A 20,190-nucleotide genomic window follows, 5' to 3' on the forward strand; every position below is an offset into this window, starting at 1 on the left:
TGGCTCTCAAACATGAAACCTGAACCAATAGCTTCACTATCACCTTGGCACCTGTTAAAGCTGCACGTTCTTGGGCCTCAGCAGAACCTAATGTTATAAGAAGCTGTAAATATTTTTAACAGTTCCCGCAGGTAATTTTTGTACTCACAGATTTGCCAACCTCTGTTCTAAGGTATCTAGTTAGAAAAATAGATATTTCAAAGCATGCATATTTTAAAACTTGTTGTAGCCCAAATTTCTTAGAATGTGAGAAGCCTGAAATATCAAATGTGATCTCACTTTTTTTGAAGAAGAAATGTCAAAATAAAAAAAAAATAGTCGATTCTGAAATTACTGATATTTCTGTTTTTAGGGAAGTGAAACATTTCTTGTACACATCAATTTAGTTATGCAACTTATACTTTTCTCTAAAAATAGTCTCAGATATGAAGCTGTTTTCTATGCATAGCTGATATCAATTAGTTAAGATGAGGTATTAACATTAAAATCTGCATTTCTGATTTTTCAGGCTGTCAAACAATGCATTGTTCTAAATGATTTATTAGACCTGCTGCCTTCCAGATGGGCTCGTGCAATAGCAATTTTATTTTTGTTTAAGGATAGATCATTGTCTCTTTTCCTATGTATCTTATAAGATAGGTATATTTCACTGAGTATTTCTATAGTATAGGATTGTAAAGAAGATAGCAAAATGATTATTTTTCATACAGAGTGAAACCAAAACGCCTAAATTATGTGACTTTCATTCTTTGAACACCATGTCATAAAGCATAACCACAAAAGAAGACTATTATTAAGACAGTATAAATCGTGTATAAATTGTCCCTAAACAGAGAATACAAAAGGATGGACAAGAGAGAAGCAAAATACACTTTGAATTTGTGCAATATAATGAATATTAGCTCACTACTACACTGAACGTACTTTATATTTTCCTCTTATTTGTATTTATTTAATACAATATAGTGTCTGATTTATCTAACAAAGAGCCAAAGCCAAGTGTTTCCAGTGTAACATGATGGAGCACAGACTATAATCATCGGAGTGTTTTTAATGTAACATGTGAATTTTGAATACTTACTTAGCAGAATTAGTTTACAAAGAATACATTTGCAGATACCTTTCCTAGTAACTGTTATATTAAATGTCACAGAAGCAGTCTCGTAAATGCTTTTTTTTTCTGTGAAAACTTACTTCTATGTCAGTGACCATCAATTTTTAGTGTTCTGAGTCTGAGCACAGATATGTATTTTCTGATTTCTAAGTGGGATTGTTTCTTATTTCTAAAGAAAGAGATGAAATCAAATATTGAGGAAGTGGCAAGTATTTTAAAAAATAACTTTGAGGAGCATAGAAAACAAAGAGAGCAGGTTGAAAACATGTCTTTTACCAGCCTGCTAGTGATTATTCAAAAGTCGGGTCATTTATGTAGCTTCAGGTTGAACCCGGTTTTCCTTCCTTAAGGCATTTCTTTTTAGACTCTGTAGTTTGACAGTAGCAAAGAAGTCACAAATTAAATTATGCCTTAATTTAATATCAGAAAATATGTATCCTTAAAAAGAATATGCTTTACATAATTGCAAGTCTAGAACTATTTTAGGTAGAATTTCTGAATTTTGTTTTCAGTGAAACCAATAGTAATACATTTAAGCACAACCAAAACGTCACAGAGAGGTGGTAACTATTCTGCATGCAAGATACAAACTGTTGGTTATCAAATCCACATTTAGATCACACTATTTCACTTCAACGAATTCACTTCTAGCACCAAGAAATTTTTTAAAACTCTCCGTTCTCAATTTTGAAAATCAATACCTGTTATTCTTACTCGCCTTCACTATGCATGCCTAAGCGAACAGAAGAGCAATACAAAATTCCTAGATTGAGGCACTTTTAAACATACCACAGTGAGAGTTCTGGGTTCAGCTGCATTTGGAATTCCTCATTGCTGACAACAGTCTCCAATGACAACCTTCTTTAAATCACTCTTCAGCCTGACAGATGAAAGTTCTGCCTTCCACCGCCTGCCTGATCCATTAGCTGGAGTCTTACATCGTGAGTGCCGCACAAAGCATTTGACTGGAGGGTTTTAAGGCAACTCTTTAAATGCCTGAGCATGAATAATGACTTTAAAAGAAGAGACAATGAATCTCTTTATAAGAACTTCTGTATTGCTTTCTATTAACTTATTTTAGGGGGTGGCTGAAGTACAGTATGGGGCTGCCTCGTGTGTTAATACTGTCAATGTATGATTCATCTAAGTGACATTTAATCATATGTCAGTGACATTTAATGATTTGACTGTCAATTTTTAATAATCCATTGCATACGGTATTTGAATGAGCTGAATAGGTTGACACAAAATGTGGGAGGTATTTTTAGTTTAAATAATGGAGGTCTGGCAATGTGACCTTTTTTATTGGTGAACTTAGCCACATTTTTTTTTATAGCAGTGGAGTTTAACAGGATTTCTTTTCCTTTTAAGCATTTGTAGAAACATTTCTTGTACTTTTATTCAATTAGGAAAGGTACAATAGACAATTTGTGGATTCTAAAAAATTTTGCATCTGTGAGATCTCACAAAGCATTGGATTGGCTCTGTGTTGATATAGACTGAATGTAACAGAATTAACTGTTACCTCAGAACAAAGAAAATTTACCAATTTTACCTCATTGGTTAGCATTTACTTGATGAGATGAAATGGAAAGTTGCATTTATTTTTGTCAAAAATTCTACTTGGTACAGCATGGAATTGAGACTAATAAGACATTGAACCTGAGAAGCAACCAGTTATTGGATATGGCCTTAAATTAATAATCATGTTTACAATTTTTCTTGCTGGTTGGTAAAATAGCAAATTTTTCTTATTTAAGAGTTTGAGGCTGTTTAATTATAAATGACAATTATAATTGAAATCAATGGGAAATGTCCACAGACATGTTCTCGTAGCTATTGTTTCTAAGTTAAGGCTACATCTGACCTAGGCTTAAGCAGGAGATCCACCTGCCAGATGAACTCTGATTCACTTATAGAGAGAACATCAAATTAGTGATGTAACCCTGAGAGGAAATGGATAGGAATGTTGCATATCTAGCTAAAAACCTATTACTGGAGAAACCTTAGTGGGAAATCTACTACTATTGTTTTGCTAAATAGGCCTATAGTCAAATTGTCTGCTAAACATTTGTGTTTATACCTGTAGACTAGTGCTGTTCTCAACCCTAAACAAGGATATACATTTTACACAGACTCAGGACTAGTCAAAGTGGTTGTCGATTGTTCCTCCTCCCCAAGGCGTGATATACAAGAAAGTGGAAAAACTTTCAGATACAGAGGGGTGGAAAAGGTATGTGCAAATTTTGTATATTTGACTTGGTATTAGATATGTGCATAAGACTTTACAGGTCTGAGCCCTTCAACATTCCGTCATGGATTGAGGAGGAGCTCAATAGTGCTCCAAGGAGCCATTGGCAGTTAGAGATTTCCAGTAGAGGGATGTCATTTATTTTCAGTGGTGTAGCTACTCATAAGTTACCAGTAGTCCAGTAAATAGCCTCTGTCTATGCTTATGCAAACAGCCCCAGATCTAACTGTGGGGAAACCAGAAAGAAATAAAAGTAGCTGAGAAGTAGATGGAAGTCGGTGGAAATCTGGGGCACTGGGCAAGCAAAGAAAATGTGGATAAATAGGATCAACATACACACACATGTACACACATACATGAACACATACCCATGCACATGAACATGTGCACACACACACACACACACACACACACACACACATACAAAGTTATTTTAAAAATGTTCAATTCAACCAAACATATTGCTCATTGTAATATGCTGAGATAATACAAAAATAATTAATTTAAAAATTAATGATTCAAAAGCTTGTTATATATCTAGTTACCAAACATCGCGGCTCAGAGAGAGGGAATGTTGTTAGTTTCTGGTTTGTTTTTGTTTCCCTTGTGAAATAAGACTTCTGAAGTAGGAACCTGTTTGCTGTAATGTGTTCTCAGAGCATTAGAATAGTTCCAATCCCTGCATTAATTTCATTCTCACACTAAAAATGCATCCATTTCTTGACTCTCCTGGAAATCTACTGCATTTCTTTAGGCTCCAAGCAACAGCTCTTGTCAACTCTAGGACTGTCTGGGAAGGGATGGGATTATTTGATTTGGTTTGATTTGGTTTCCTAATTAGAAAGGGGAATCTCCCTTCTGTAGTTAATGTATTTAAAAATATTTAATTCCCTGATTATTATGCAACCCCAAGGAATATACGCTTTTACTATACTAATGATAAAATTAATTATAACAAGCTCTTTCCATTTTTTCCTTTGGTTATTGTTTGCACAAGAGTAAACTTCAACAAGCCAATATATTTCTAATGTCTTATGAGTGAGCCACAGGAATATGAAAAATGTGAACATCTTACTTTAGAGCGGTGAGTTAAGGTTTTAGAAATGGTTGAGTTAAATCTCTACCATTAATTTTTGTAATGCAAGTAGAATACTCCAGAATCTAGATCACAGAGACATGTACTATTCAGCATTATCTGTCCAGCCAGATACATGGATAAGAAACAACTGCTTAAACATTATTTATTTACTGCTATAATGATAGTAGGCCTGCTTACAACCACTGTGAGAGAGTTGATATATGAAATAATGAATACACACCAGGGGAAGATACAAAAGCATTCTTTCCAAAATTACTAGATAAAATGTCTCTATTCATATTCTTGTTTTCAGTGCTGTAAAGTGGAAAACCATCTTTTTAGAAGCAGAATTGTGACTTTTCCTTTCTTGTTTTGTTTTCTCATAGCTTCACTACTTCCCAACTGAATACTGTTTCTAAATGACAACAGTAATATGATAATCTATATGGCTTGAATATAAAGTTACATATAGCAAGCTTTAAGTCAGGAATAAAGTGGAAAAGCAAAATATTTTGTATTATTGGCCTCATGCTTCATATGTTGCTTTTAGAGCTACATTTTATTATAGAATCATAATTACAATCAATTCCTACAATAGTTAAATAATTTGGGGTCTTTTATAACAGTGGTTTTGATTGAATGCATTACTGTTTTAATGACATCGTTAACTTTGAGTGTTTAAGTTTCTCCCCATTTACAGTGAAAGAAACAGTTTAAACACAATTATTTGGGCAAACATCTAATTATATGCCAAAGATAAGTTCTTTGCAAGCTTATTTTAAGGCATTTACTTAGTACTTTAAACTCTCTATCATCAACTCATTTCCCAGAGAAACTTGGCTCAATAAATATATCTTATAACCAAGAATAAACCTGGGGAATTTCAGTATGGAGTATTAGTACTGACTTTGTTATGCTTTAAGCTCTTTTCTAATTTAATTGAAATACATTGACTATCTTTGCATTTCTGCATTAATAGAACTGCTAATAAATTTAAGTATCCACATTAAACTACTTGGAAGATTTTCTTACTTTCACATTTATATTTTAGAATTAAGAATGCAGCCATTGATGCAGTCTACTATTCTAGCATATTAGCACATCACTAGATCCTATGTTCTTTTCTGTCACTTGCTCATAATTTTAATATTATTGTGTTTAGTATCTAAACTACATCATCTTTTGTTTGATGGTCAAAGGATTTTTTCTACTCAATTGTTTAAAAAAACTACTGTTATTTCATTTTAATGCATTCAATTCAGAGATTATTAACTATTTATCTCTTCAGTGATTTATTTCATTTTAAGATGTGAGATGTCTAAAACATTTGAGCCTTTCCCAACAATGGGCCAGCTGTTGAAAATATATTGATTGCTTAGTATTTTGAAAACTATATTTTACTACTGATTTGGAGTGCTATTTTTCTTTGATATATACATAAAGAGATATTAGAGTGGTGGGGGCGAAGCTAAAACCACACGTTCTTTTGGGTTTAAGCCATCCCAAGCATATGTAGAATGAACAAGAGAGCACAGATTACCTTTTCCTAAATCGGGAGAATCTACACGAGGAATAAATTACTATAGACTAAACCTTCACTGCTTATTACAGAAAGTTCCAAGGTAAATGAAATTAAATAGTACAAAACAGGGGTTACTTCCAGTATCTCATGGGGATAAAGTCTTCCTCAGTATTAGATGAAGATTCCGAAGCTAACAGAAGGGGTTATTTATGCTGCTGGAGCAGGAGTTTTACTAACACAAAGCAAGAAACTATGTTGAAACATCCTGTGCAAAAACACAACTATTTCACGTTAAAAATACAATTTGTCAAAGTAATATTACTAAATAACCGTAATGTTGAGGAAATGTTAAGTGTATCTTAGAAACTGACTAACCAATACTGTAAATAGAATCTTTCCTCTTGGTATAGACATTTCTCAGTATTAAAGGAATATAGCTGTAGTATTAGTAGGGGCTAGCAAATTAATACATGCTCAAAGCCCTTGATGAAAGTGGTGATTTTTCATATAACATGCATATTTCCCATTTACTTTAAGTTACCAACTTTTGGCATTGAACAGAATATAAATGCTCAAAAATAATTGTTATACTATAGTATACAGGGAGTAACATAATAAGAAAGTAAAATCCTGGGATTGGAAAGGTGGCTCAGAGTTTAAGAACATTTGATTCTCTTGCAGAACACCTGGGTTTGGTTGTTTTCAGAATCCATGTGGCGGCTACAACCACCTGTACCTCTAGTCTTAGAGGATACAATGTCCTTTCAGGGCAATCAGGGCAACCACCTCACTTGAGATACATATACACACATGCAAACAATACTAACACTCATAAAACTCAAATCTATTAAAAAGGAAAGGAACTTCTCATATACTCACTAAAATAGTCATTTTCTTTACTGAAAAGTCTTCATTTGTACATATGAATTTACGGCTGTAAAATCCACACATATACAAGTACCACTATCTTCTGTGTGGTATATATTGAAGCATAATGCTGCCCATTAGAGCATTTATATAGACAAGACAGAAATAGTAAGCCTGTGGTAAAAGCTACTTGGGAAATGGATGCAAGGATAATCAAAATTTCAGGCCTATCTGGAATAATGGTTTGTTAAAGACTAGCCTTAACAATTTAGTGAGACCCTGTCTCAAGATAAACATGAAAATGAGGGTTGGGTATATAGTCTAGTGGTAGAAAAATTCCATAGAAAAATACAAGGATAAATATTTTCTGCCAATAAATAACTAAATAAATAAAAAGGAAATAATGGAGAAGAAAAAGAAAGAAAAAAAAAGAACAAAAGAAAGGTCAAGAAAGGAAAAGAAAAAGAAAAGAAAAGAGAAGAACAGAAAGAAGTCGCATGTGCCCAAGTGGTTATTTAACTGACTTTAGATCACACATTTTGCTACACTTTTGGAAAAATTTTAGTGTCACTAATAACGTGTAGCATTGTATAGTAGTTCGGTAACAGTAGTAGGTTCAGAAAATTAGCCCCCTACACAATTTGTGGGACAAACATTATTTTTGAAAATGGAAATTTTTGCATTGTCAACATAAAAGGCACAGTTTAGAAATCTACAGAAGCTGTATCTCTCTTACCTCTTCCATCAAATGATCGGTGTCTTCATTCTTACAGGAAATTAACCATATTAGCAGTTGAGAACATGATGAACACCATCTGCCCCTGCCATTTGATCTAGTCAAACTGAATGGCCGTGTGATCTAATTTTAATGAACTGCTAAAATATTCATGTCAAGATTTTCCTGTCTATAACTCCTCTCCAGTCTTGTTTGATACTAAGCATCCTTAGTCAATTAACATCATTAGTCAATTTCTGCATCCTCAGTGGCAGAGTCAAGAATAAGCATTTTATTAGTGTTCATGGCAGGAGTTATGGCTTCTACCATGTTCTTGATTCTTCTAATGTAACCTAACTATAGATGTTCTCTGACTATTATCTTCTCATAGAAGCCTTTGCTGGTATTCAAGGAATGGCTACTTGAAGGTAAGAGGAATTCTCATTCTGTAGTGCTTTATTCTCAAATGTGATTCACAATACTCTTTACACTAATAAACCAGGAAAAGACAATCTTTTTCAAATGATTGTAAAAGCAGCTTATCTCATTTTCTCTAGAATTTCCCTTCAAAGAAGTCATTTTGTCTTTTTTTTTTTTTTCGGAGCTGAGGACCTAACCCAGGGCCTTGCGCTTGCTAGGCAAGCGCTCTACCACTGAGCTAAATCCCCAACCCTCCTTCAATGAAGTCAAATTAATTTTTCCATTTATAGATTTATGAGAATGGCTTTTGTTTGATTTTGTTTATTTGTGGTATTAAATTATTTTAAATTATTTCCTAAAATTTGTCAGCCACACAAGTGTGGTAAAGATGATAAAATTATATTAATCTTAATGGTTATGATTGTTGCTAAAATAAATATCTTTTTCAACTAAAGAAAATATTGTAGTTTCATGAATTTAATTAAGTTATAAAATTATTATTACCCCCTGTGTGTGTATGTCTGTGCGCATGCATTTGCACGTGTGCATGCACATGCTCTCACACAGGCTACAAAGGGTATCAAATATCCTTAAAGTTATAAGTTATTATTAATTGTCCAGTGTGGCTTTGGTAATGGAACCATAGTTCTCTGAAAAAGCAGCAAGCAGTCTTCCCATCCCAGAAGTTATCAAAGTTAAAGAACCTGAGACTAAAAATATCACGAGGCTAGGGAAGAGTCTAGTGCTATCACTTTGTTAAAGAAACAGCAATAAAATGACTCCTAATGATGTATTGCTATGTCCATATACCAGTCTCTAACACAGTCCTCATCAGGGAAGCTTCTTCTTGAAGTAGATGGAAATTAACACAAAGACTCACAATTGGACAGTGTTCAGAGTGAAAGACTTTGGATCACTCCTTCCTAAATGCAATATACTCATCAAATCCCTCCCCCCCAAGACACATTGAGTTATTAAAAAAAGAGAGGGCAAAAAATTGCAAGAAATATTGGGTGGGATGGATGATTCCATGAGAACAGTCTTCTGCCTGGTCTGGCCTCAGTGAGAGAAGATGCACCTAACCCCTGAGAGACTTGAGGTCCCAGGGAGTGGGGAGGTCAGGTGGGAATGGGGTTGATGGGGTGGGCACATCCTCTTGGATACAGGCAAGAGATATGGAATGAGGAACTGTTAAAAGGTGGATAATGAGGGGGATAACAACAGGAATGTAAATAATAATAATAATAATAATAATAATAATAATAATAATACTGTATCTTTCAGATGCAACAAAACTGACACAGTATGAAGTCACAAAGACTGTGACCTCATATACAAGGCCTACACAGGTTCACTCCTGACAAGGCCCTAATACTAAGGGCAATACACAAAAAATGGAAAAATCAGTTTTCTTCAATGGACTGTCAGGGGATCTATTACCACTCCAAGTCAGGCCCCAGGCTCAGAAATAGTTAGGCAATGCAAAATGAACTGTATAGTTTTTGCTGGTTTGTTTGTGAGCTTTTTGTTTTGTTTTGCCTTTTGAGGGGGGGGACTTTTGTTGTATTATTTTTGCTTATTTGTTTTGATTTTCCTTTTTGTGTTTCCTGTTTTTAAAATAATGACAGAGAGCTTAAAGTTGTGTGGATCGGGAGGTTGGAAATGTTTATGAGGACTTCGGGGAAAGAAAAACTTGGTCAAAATATATTACATGAAAAATTTTAAATAATGCAAAAGGAGTAGCAAGCACGATTAACTGCTGAACCAACTCTCTGGCCCAACAGGTTTTCAAACAAACTATTGAAATCTTAGCTATTTCAGAGAGCTTAAGTGTTTTTCTCAAATATAAAGTATGTCACGCTATACCTAGGCTCCAAAGAATTAGGAGCATTTTGAGTATTTCTTGGAAATTAGTGACACTATTTTTTTTCTCTTCTCAGTATTTGAAGAAGAATTAATTCTATGTTTATCCCTGGTATCAGCCCCTACTTTACCCTTTAACATTCAAAACTGTCTCTTGTTGAAAAGAATTATTCCCAGATATTTTTTGTGGTCCATTCCCACTACTGTATTCTTTTAATGTCAGCCGAGTTGAGTCTCCTGCTTAATTTAATCAACTAATTTGGTGCTGAATTTCTAACATATTTCTCTCAATTAGGACAGCTATGATCATTAGTGGCTGGTACAGGTTGTTTTTTATCCTCTTTAAGGCTAGCTCTGATATGTAGACCTGATAAAGTTAGGATCCAAAGAGACGCAACAGAAATGAAAGCTTTGCCTGAACCCAGAGCTGTTTAATATGGATTTTGTTTTAAGACTTAAGGCTAGCAGAATACAAATTTAGATAGCACATGGTGATTTATCTCTCAGATTTGTAGAGTTCCTTGGGTTTCTCCATCGATTGTATCTTAACACTTGGACAATAGAGGCTATCTTATGCTTACCTGTTCTGATGATTTCGCTGTTCTGGAGTACCAAATTTAAACAATGTCTTTCTATTAGATCTATTATGCTATCATTATAATTTTATCATGTTAGAAACCAAGACTGGAATAAGTTTAATCTCCAAAAGAAGTTAAAAATAAAATTCCAAATTCAGAAGATAGATCCTAAAGTAGAGAGCTATTTTTAAGAATACTTAACTTTATTAAATGTAGCAGTTACCTTTCTATTGTGTTAAAACAACATGACCAAGGTAACTTTTAGAAGGACGGGATTATTTGGGATTTACAGCTCTGGAGTGATAGGAGTATATGTTCATTACAATAGGGAGTGTGGCAGTAGAAAGGCAAGCATAGCATTGGGGCACAAACTGAGAGCTCATATCTCTCCATCCACAAACTGGAAAGCAGAGAGCTAACTTGAAATGACAGGATCCTTTTGGAATATCAGGGACTGACAGTGGTGACACACCTTCTCCAAAAAGGCCACACTTCCCAATTCTTCCCAAATAGTTATACCAACTGGGGACTAAGTGAGTAGCGAAGCCTAAGAAGGGCTTTGACATTCAAACTACCATGGTAAATTATTATAAGTAGTGATGAAAATGAAATATATATCACTTAGACTCAAGGCCACCCTAGAAATGGTTAACCATTGCACAATGGTTAACAAGTAAATTTTCTATCAGATTGAAAATCCATCTATACACCAGGCCACTAGTCAGGTATATTTTTAAGATTCTTTGTAAGTTTTTACAGCAGAAAAACTCAACAGAGCTGTCATAAATACAATAATGGCACTTGAGAAGGTTTAGAATAATTTTTTCTGACCCTAGTTCACGGCTGATGGATAAATGCTATTGAGTTCTATTTGTTTTCTGTTGTTCAATACTTGTCTTTACCCACTGTGTTGTTTGCATTAGGTATGAGTCGCCTTTTCAAGGTAATGGTCCTTCCTGCTGACTCTGTGTATATGCTGTTTGCTCCTATCTGAAATGTTTCCTATGCACTTACCTTAGTATGTATAATATGCAGAGTGCAGAGTGCACCCATAGCAATCATCCAAAGTGACACAGGATGTGAGGCAGAGATTCATGCATTAAAACCTGGTTTATATGTTTACAATGCAGTGTATAAATAGTTTCTTCTTTCCTTCCATCCATCCATCCATCCATCCATCCATCCTTTCTCTCTCTCTTTCTTTCTTTCTTTCTTTCTTTCTTTCTTTCTTTCTTTCTTTCTTTCTTTCTTTCTTTCTTTCTTTTGTTTCTTCCTTGCCAGTGGGTTTAAATGACCAGTTTACTCTGTAGAATAGGATGGCCTCAAATTTGTAATAGTTTTCCTACCTTAGCCTCCAGACTCCTGAAATTACAAACATGAGAAATCAAATATATATGAGTAATATGAGAAGAAAGCAGATTTGTAAAATGCAGCATCCCAGATAGTAATGCAATTAGTCATTAATTTATTCAACTTTATGAGAGCTCACAAATAATATCTTCTAGGCAGACGATTATAACCTTCAGAATCTTCAGCATTATTTTTATTTTAAGAAATTGACTTCTCTTATCAAATAGAAATTGCGTTTCCTTCTCACCTATGATAGGGATAAAAAGGAGCATCTTTTTATGGCATCTGCAAGTATAAGCCACCCTGGTATCACGGGGAGTGGTAGTTTTCACAGAAGGGTAAGAGTTGGGGGTGATAATCCCACAAATTCAATAGTACATTTGAATATTCATTTGATTGAACTGATATATGATTTCTTTTTTTTTTCTTTTTTCTTTTTTTCGGAGCTGGGGACCGAACCCAGGGCCTTGCACTTGCTAGGCAAGCGCTCTACCACTGAGCTAAATCCCAACCCCATATGATTTCTTACTACATTTTCTTGTCCTAATACTTAGCAACGTTCACTACAGTTTACTAATTATTTTGACTCTAACATTCTAAGTTTCAAGTCCGAGGAAAAATGATCTTTGGGTCAGAACTACTGTAAGTACACTAAATCATGATTTAACTATTAACCATGTGGTAAATCACAGAGAAGCAAGCGATGCAGCTTTGGATCTTAAATTATCCTCGAATTACTTGATGTACAGTGTTTTTGTCTCCCAGTAGATGACGTAAGCTGATTGGTGAACATTTGCACTTCTCTTATACCTCCTTTCTATTCACTAAAAATAAAATTTATCTGACATAAAAAGTACCTGAGTTACACAGAGAAGAAATGATTAGTCAACTAATTTAAGAAAAAATGTTAAAAACCTATATAAATATTAATACAAAAATTTTGCAGAATGAATTAACTCAATATATTTGTTAACGTTTGTTGCGTTCTTGATATGAGTGATATTTAAATTCTGCTACATTTCTTTACAAGTACTTTAGTAGTGACTAAAAATAAAGAAAAGTAATTTTAATAGAAACTAAATTAAACTACATAGGGAAAGTTATATTTGAGAATATAAGTAGTGGGGTTGGGGATTTAGCTCAGTGGTAGAGCGCTTGCCTAGCAAGCTCAAGGCCCTGGGTTCAGTCCCCAGCTCCGAAAAAAAAGAAAAAAAAAGAATATAAGTAGTATCTATTCTACAGGTATTGAAACAAGTCATTCCTTGGACTAAATTAAATATCCAAATTCCTCTCTTTACTTTTACTCTCTAACTCTCTTCTTTTCTTTCTCCTTCTTTCCCCCTTTTTCTTTTTATCCTTTCCCCTCTCTATCTATAAGCCCCAATGTAACTAGAAGAGGGGATGAACTTATTCGGAGCTTGGATTTGCCTTAAAAACAAGAAGCAGATGTGAATCAGTTAGAGTTAAATGATGAAAATTTTCATAAACAATAAGGTTTTCAATGGCCTCATTAAATATCTTAAAATCTCCCCAAAGCCTTGATTTTTGAGAAATGGTGGGACCAGGGAAATAAAGAGGTTTAAAACTTAATTACATTTTATTATTTTATTTGTTGGTAAAATATTATTTCAATGCTGCATTCTCAACCTCCAAGTTGCTATAAAACTCTGGTATGTACTCAGTTTTGACTTTTTCTTGCTATGACCTAGACACTCTCACATATTATGGTGGGCCATAGGGAATGGTACTGTTTGACAATATGGTTTGTTGGAGAAAATGTGCCATTGTCGGGGTGGGCTTTGAACCTCTGCCCAGTGTAGAAGAATCAGTTTTCTCATAGCTATAGTCAGATCAAGATGTAGACTCTCAGCTCCTTCTGGACCTTGCCTAACTGGGAGCTGCCATGCTTACACCTTGATGATAATATATTAGATGTCAGAATAATTATAAAAAAGGATTTTGAATCCTCTCACAGTGATACTAGAATTATTATGCTACCATTATAGTATGTACAAGCATTGAAATGTAACACTATGTCTCATAAGTACGTTCAATTAATGGATCTCAGAAGAGAATCTACTACTGCTTCATTTTCCAGCCAGTGCCATTCCTAATATGTATCCTTATGCTCTTATCTAAATGTAGCTCTCATTTTCCTGCTATTAAAAACATCTCATGGGGCTGGGGATTTAGCTCAGTGGTAGAGCGCTTACCTAGGAAGCACAAGGACCTGGGTTCGGTCCCCAGCTCCGAAAAAAAGAACCAAAAAAAAAATCTCATTAGCAAACAGAGACCATTACAAAAAGCACACGTAATTAAAGTGTAGAGAAATACTGACCAAAGGATGCATAGTCCAGATTGATATACAAGGCTCAGGGAATATCACTGAACAGAAAACAGATTAATTGTAAAAGCTAAGGACCTGGAAGTCTTCTGTAAGGTTCTGTCTTCCTCATTAAAAGGGGAAGCTTTACCCATTACAGTTCAACAGTATGACTGCCAAAACAATACTTGAACAAAGAAACACTAGTTGGCATGGCATTGTGGATGGGGGAAATCTCACGGGGCAATACCCCCACATTAAGAGCTAGAGGCCATTAATGACAGTATGAGAGGGTTAATCAGTTTTCTCAAAACATGAGGGTATCTAATACAGAGTGGTCAACCTTAAAAACTTATACATACAACCAATACTAGATACACTCAGAAAAGTTGTGTGTGTGTGTGTGTGTGTGTGTGTGTGTGTGTGTGTGTGTATTCCATATGTATAAATTTGTTGAGTAGTTTGGTTCTTTGCTATGTAATACGATGCTAAATTCTATATCCCATGTTCAAATTGCCTCGAGACAAATGAATTTTCACATATGCCAGCTTTTGTTGTGCAAATCTTAGTCCTTAATTTAAAACTATTGGTTTTATAAAGATGCCTACAGCTTCTAGTTGACAGAAGAGAAGTAAGTGAGTATCAGTTTCCAGGCTTGGGGTCTGAGGCAGAAACCCGGTGAGGGAGATAGAAGAAGGAAGAAGTCACTCTGGGGTAGGTGGATCCTGAGTACATGGCCATGAGGACCGGCTAGTTGGAGTAGGAGCGACCCAGGTAAAACACAGCTTCTTAAGACAAAATGCACAGATGGTTGATATCTGTCCACCTCCAGTGTTTTCAAGCTTATGTATAAATATAAAGGTTTTGGGTCTTTTATTTGCAAACTAAAAGATCTAAGTGAGAGGACTGAGACAGGCTGTGTCCATGAAAAGCTTCAAATTGTCAGTTCAGTAGACTAGTCCTAGATCCCTATTTCCAAGATCTGGGCAAGTACAGACAAGTCAGATATCTGAAAAAATCCCAGGCCTTGGACAGTCAATCAGAAACTGCCTGACTACCAGAAGCTGCCCTTTCACCTGGCATGAGGCAAGGACAATGGTCAGCAACATTTTCCACTCTTACCCAGCAACAGTCAGCCCTCCCGCCAGCAATGGTACTGGAATGTCCTCAGATGTAGAGACAACCAATTAAGATAAAAGTCACCTACCCCTGCCTGGAATTCTCCTAATGTGCTTTAGGCCTGAACTCAATTGAGTGTCTCCATCTTGGTAAATGGAAGACCCTAGCATGCTGCTATTTTTCAGAATAAAATGCTCTTTGCTTTTGCATACTATTTGAGTCTGGGGTATTATTCATCAGCGAATCATGAACCCTTATATAAGGTAGGGTAGAAACAGGCAAATAATATTTACTGTATACACACACACACACACACACACAAACACACATATATAATATATGTGTATATATTATATATATAATGTAATTATAATTTTAAAATATAAACTAGGTGGTAGTGGTGCACACCTTTAATTCTAGCACTCAGAAGGCAGAGGCAGGCAGATCTCTGAGTTCAAGGCCATCCTGGTCTACAGAGTGAGTTCCAGGTGAGCCAGGGCTACAGAAAAAGAAGCCCTATGTCAAATTAAAAGAAAAAAAAAACCCAAAACAAATAAAGAAGTAAATAAAATGAAAATTAAATAATACATTTAAAAAATAAAGGGTCACTTTTTGAATTGATAAATAATAATTATTTAATAATAAAAATAAATATATCAAAAATAGCTATTTGTTTGAGTTCTTTAAGATGGATATTAACTTCTATGTTTTGTTTAAATTTTCCAGCACAAATCTAACCATAGAGTTGAATACTCAAATGTTTTCAACATTACATCACAAATATTTTTCATTAATAGCTCATTTTGTATTACCTTAGATAACTTTGTCTTGGATTCAGGTTTATCTTTGGTAACAAAGTCATTAAGGAGACGAGATCGATCATAGTTGGCATGTTCAGATTCATCCATGTAATCCTTGTCTTTCCCCAGAGCTAAAAAGGAAATAAAGTCACATTCATTTTTGTCTTAAATACTCACTTAGTAAATATTTTAATAATAATCTGTATTTTTTGGGCAAGTGCCATGATCCCCAGTACTCATGTACAGAAGCAGTTTCTAAACTGGACTGAGGTAAAGCAGGAGGGCATCCTCTCCTGACCTCTAGTGCTGTTGCCTTCAGGTGGATCAAACATTGTCCTGAAAGAACCCCAAAATTTGGGGAGACTCTCGCTCCAATCTCGGGATGGTGGCGTGCCCCAGGAAACTCGAGAAGCCGTTCACGATGTAATAACAAGAGGCAGCTTTATTTATGAGCCTCTTCAGGCAGGGCTTTATATAGGGGAAGCCAGGGAATTTCGCACCGTTACACAGGATTGGCTAATTCAAAGGACTCACAGTTACTTTTGGCGTGGGATTACATCAGCAAAGAGTAAGTGCTATCTAGCCGCTCAGCAATGTGGAGTGGGATGATTCATCTCACTAGGCAGGGGGATGACCCATCCTCAGGGAGTGAAGGAAGGGAAGGGGCGGTTCCAGCCCGTGAGCCCTATCTCAAATTCCCTCAGGCATGTCCGAACTTTGTTTGTGACTAATTCTTTGAAATTTAACTCTTCAGTCCAGAACTTGAAGGACATAGCAGGATGCTTGCCCCCAGGGCTTCAGGATATGGGTGTTGTGATGGAGCTGCTACTGGGTCGACATGGCTGCGGCCATGGCCTATGGTGTCCAAGAATCTGTGTTTACTTTGGAAGGTGATCTTAGAGCCATCTTCTGTAATTAGATTGGAGGCATAAGGCAGGACATGATCCAGGATAAAGACCTTCACTCCAGGATCCTCAGGTTTCAAATCCCTATATTACTAGGAATGAGTAATGCTGTCCATTGCCAATGAGGTGCTCAAGAGTATGGTGGCCAAGTTTAGCCCAGTAAAGCCACATGTCTATGTTGATCCGAAGAGAGTTGATAGAGAGTATCAAGGCTTTAGTCTTATCCTGGGTGAGGTAACTATCAGAGAACTGAGCTATCGCCAAGAATCCATCACTGAAGAAGCAAAACAAGCTGCCCAGCAGGAAGCCCACAGGCTCTATTTTTGGTGGAAAATACAAAGTAGGAACAGAGGCAGAAGATAGTGCAGGCTGAGTGAGAGGCTGAAGCCGCCAAGAAATTTGTACAGCTATGAGCAAGAATCCTGGCTACACCAAGCTCAGAAAGATGAGGCCAAAATGAACATCTCTGTGAGGAATGCTATGCCACAGAACAACACTGTGTTGTAGCTGACAACCTAGTTCAGAATCTACAGGATGAAAGCTTTTCTCTGGGAAGCAACAGCCTCATCAAGAGTAAGATACGAGTGTGGACATAGTGAGCTCTGATGCCAGGAGTGAACATGTTTCTTTTCCAGTTTCAAGGAGAAGGCTAGGGCAACACGCATTCCCCACCCCTCTCAAGCATCATGTGATGCTCCCTCTGTACCTGCCCTCTTATAAAGGAAGACTGAAGACCAAAGCTTCCTTAAGGGCTTTGCTCCTCCCTGTACTGGCCCATGGCAGGGGTGAGGCCATATGGGATTCTCAGTAATTTCCTACAATACTGTCCCTCACTCAGAAGGGGAGGACATAGCCACCATTCCACGAATTCCTTCCAAATTTTTACCTCTTAAAAATTTGCATTTTAATGTTTCTCAAATATAGTTAAACAAACATTCACATAATTGTCTATCCAAAGGATAAATTAAAAAAAATCACACAAATATCTGCCCTATTGCTGAACTGGGAATGAATTTTATGTGACATCAGAACGTCTGTGCATCTTAAGGCATATAAGCCTTTAAATACTCACCCAGAACCATGATAACTATTTTGGACTTATCACGTAATTTGAAGTTGTGGGTAGATATATTTGAAATGATTGAATTGATTCTTCATCATGTTTTGACATTACAAGTACCTTAATTTGGGTTCATTATTTTTTAAACTTGGGAAGTTTTAGGAATGTGAGTTTAGCTAAAGTTTCTTACCCTGCAGAAGGAAACCATAAAAGATATGCTCATTTATATTATGAAAATGTATAAATTAGGTGATTAAAACTACAATTTCCAAAAAATGGAAAATTTCAAATGATTCCAGTAAACAATATGTTCAATTACATAAGAAGCTATTATAAATAATAATTGAGATTATTAAATAGGAAATATCTATGATGGAAAGAACTATTAATGAATTTTACAAAATTACATGTCACATTATCAAATATCTCATTAAATGTCATATGCATAACCTTTCAAAAGAAATAATAGTCTTGGAGTAAGTTATTATATAAAATATATTGATAGTAGTCAAGCATGAATTTGACATGAATGACTCTATATGGTAGTTTCAAGAATTCAGTCACCTGACTTACTGTAGTGAAGAAAAGCAAAGCTACTCACTGACATTGATTTCTTCAATAACTTTTACAACATGCTATGTTATTATATATATGAAGCTATAATGACATTAATTTTAGAACATGTAGATTAATCATCTTATTTCTATAAATACAATTAATTACCAATTATGCAAAATGTTCTGACTATGTAATGGTTTATTTAACCTATCTATAAGACAGCCAGAGAAATGATCATTTATTTACAGTTACTATTGTCTTATAGCCAGAAACTTCATAAGCATTTCTTCCTTTAACTTAATTTCTTCATGAACTACATTATTTTTGTTTATATTGATAATAAAATAAATAACCTGAGACAATTATCATGTGCAGTTATAATGCTAGTAAGAGGTTTCTAAAAGTGAACTACATTTAGATATTTTAAAGCTGATATTTGCAAATATTAAATAATATTTCTCATAGATTAAGGCACACTACATCTTACTCATTTAATAATCATTGATATTGCAAACTGATACAACTCTGGGAATCAATCTCAAGGTTTCTCGAAATATTGGAAATAGATCTACCTGAAGACCCAGCTATACTACTTTTGGGCATATACCCAAAAGATGCCCTACCATGCCACAGAGGCACGTGTTCTACTGTGTTCATAGCAGCCTTATTTGTAACAGCCAGAAGCTAGAAACAACCCAGATGTACCTCAACCAAAGAATGGATACAGAATATGTGGTTCATTTACACAATAGAATACTATTCCGTTATTAAGAATGAGGACATCATGAATTTTGCAGGCAAATGGATGCAGCTAGAAAAATATCATCCTGAGTGAGGTAACTCAGACACAAAAGGATATGCATGGTATATACTCACTAATAAGTGGATATTAGCCAACAAAGAACAGAATAGCTAACATACAATCCACAGAACTCAAGAAGGTTAACAACCAGAAGGGCCCAAGTGAGAATGCTTCAATCCTACTTGGGAGGGAGAAGAAAGTGAAGGGAGCGATGCCCTTGAAACCCTCCATTATTGATGTTAATATTATGGTGAGAGTTAAGTATGACTGGGTTCATGGAAAATCCCCAGCCAGCTGTAGAAGACTAATAAATATCTGATGGTTAGGATGAATAATGATATGATAAAATTCTGACCTAGTTGAGAAATATATCTGACCTCAAGATGCCCAATGTGATGAGCTGTAACCTTTCTGAAAAACCAACATCCTGTTGACATCAGCTGACCACAGGAATACTGTATCCTTGGCCTGCGTAAACGTTTCCCACTTCCCCCCTCTCTCTGTTACCCCTGTTAAGGTATAAATTCAGCCTTGGGAAAAATAAAATTGTCGCCTTGATCAGATTCTTGTCTTGTCTGGTATCCTTCTTTGCATCTCTTGTCCCCCATTCTCTTCCAGGTAACCTCTGCTCCCTCGATGACAAGAAAGCAATCACAGGAAGCAGAGGGAGGGAGGGAACTAGATGGAAGAAGGGAGAGAGGGGGAAAGGGGAATATGATCAGGTCTTGGGGGGGAGAGAGAGAGAGAGGTCCAGAAAATGAGCACAATGAATGGAAATATGCAACCTAAGGGAGATGGCTGGATGGGCAGAACCCTCTTGAATGTACTAGAGACCTAGGAGGTGTGAGACTCTTAGAACTCAAAG

At 35.7% G+C, this 20,190-nt stretch overlaps 1 protein-coding gene and 1 pseudogene across 2 annotated transcripts in view; one reads left to right on the top strand and one right to left on the bottom strand.

Annotated features, from left to right (window-relative positions):
• Ano3 (anoctamin 3) overlaps positions 1-20,190 on the bottom strand; it is a 314,454-nt gene that overhangs the window by 191,059 nt on the left and 103,205 nt on the right. The window contains exon 4 of one of the 2 annotated variants that reach the window (XM_039106460.2): positions 16,013-16,131. In XM_039106460.2, the coding sequence (XP_038962388.1) occupies positions 16,013-16,131 (119 nt within the window). Of the gene's footprint in view, positions 1-1,903; positions 3,848-16,012; positions 16,132-20,190 lie in introns of those variants that run through there. The other variant, XM_039106461.2, reaches the window with a different exon arrangement.
• LOC103691857 (prohibitin-2 pseudogene) lies at positions 16,631-17,501 on the top strand (annotated as a pseudogene).

The sequence above is a fragment of the Rattus norvegicus genome, chromosome 3 (genome assembly GCF_036323735.1).
Source record: "Rattus norvegicus strain BN/NHsdMcwi chromosome 3, GRCr8, whole genome shotgun sequence".
NCBI lineage: Eukaryota > Metazoa > Chordata > Mammalia > Rodentia > Muridae > Rattus > Rattus norvegicus.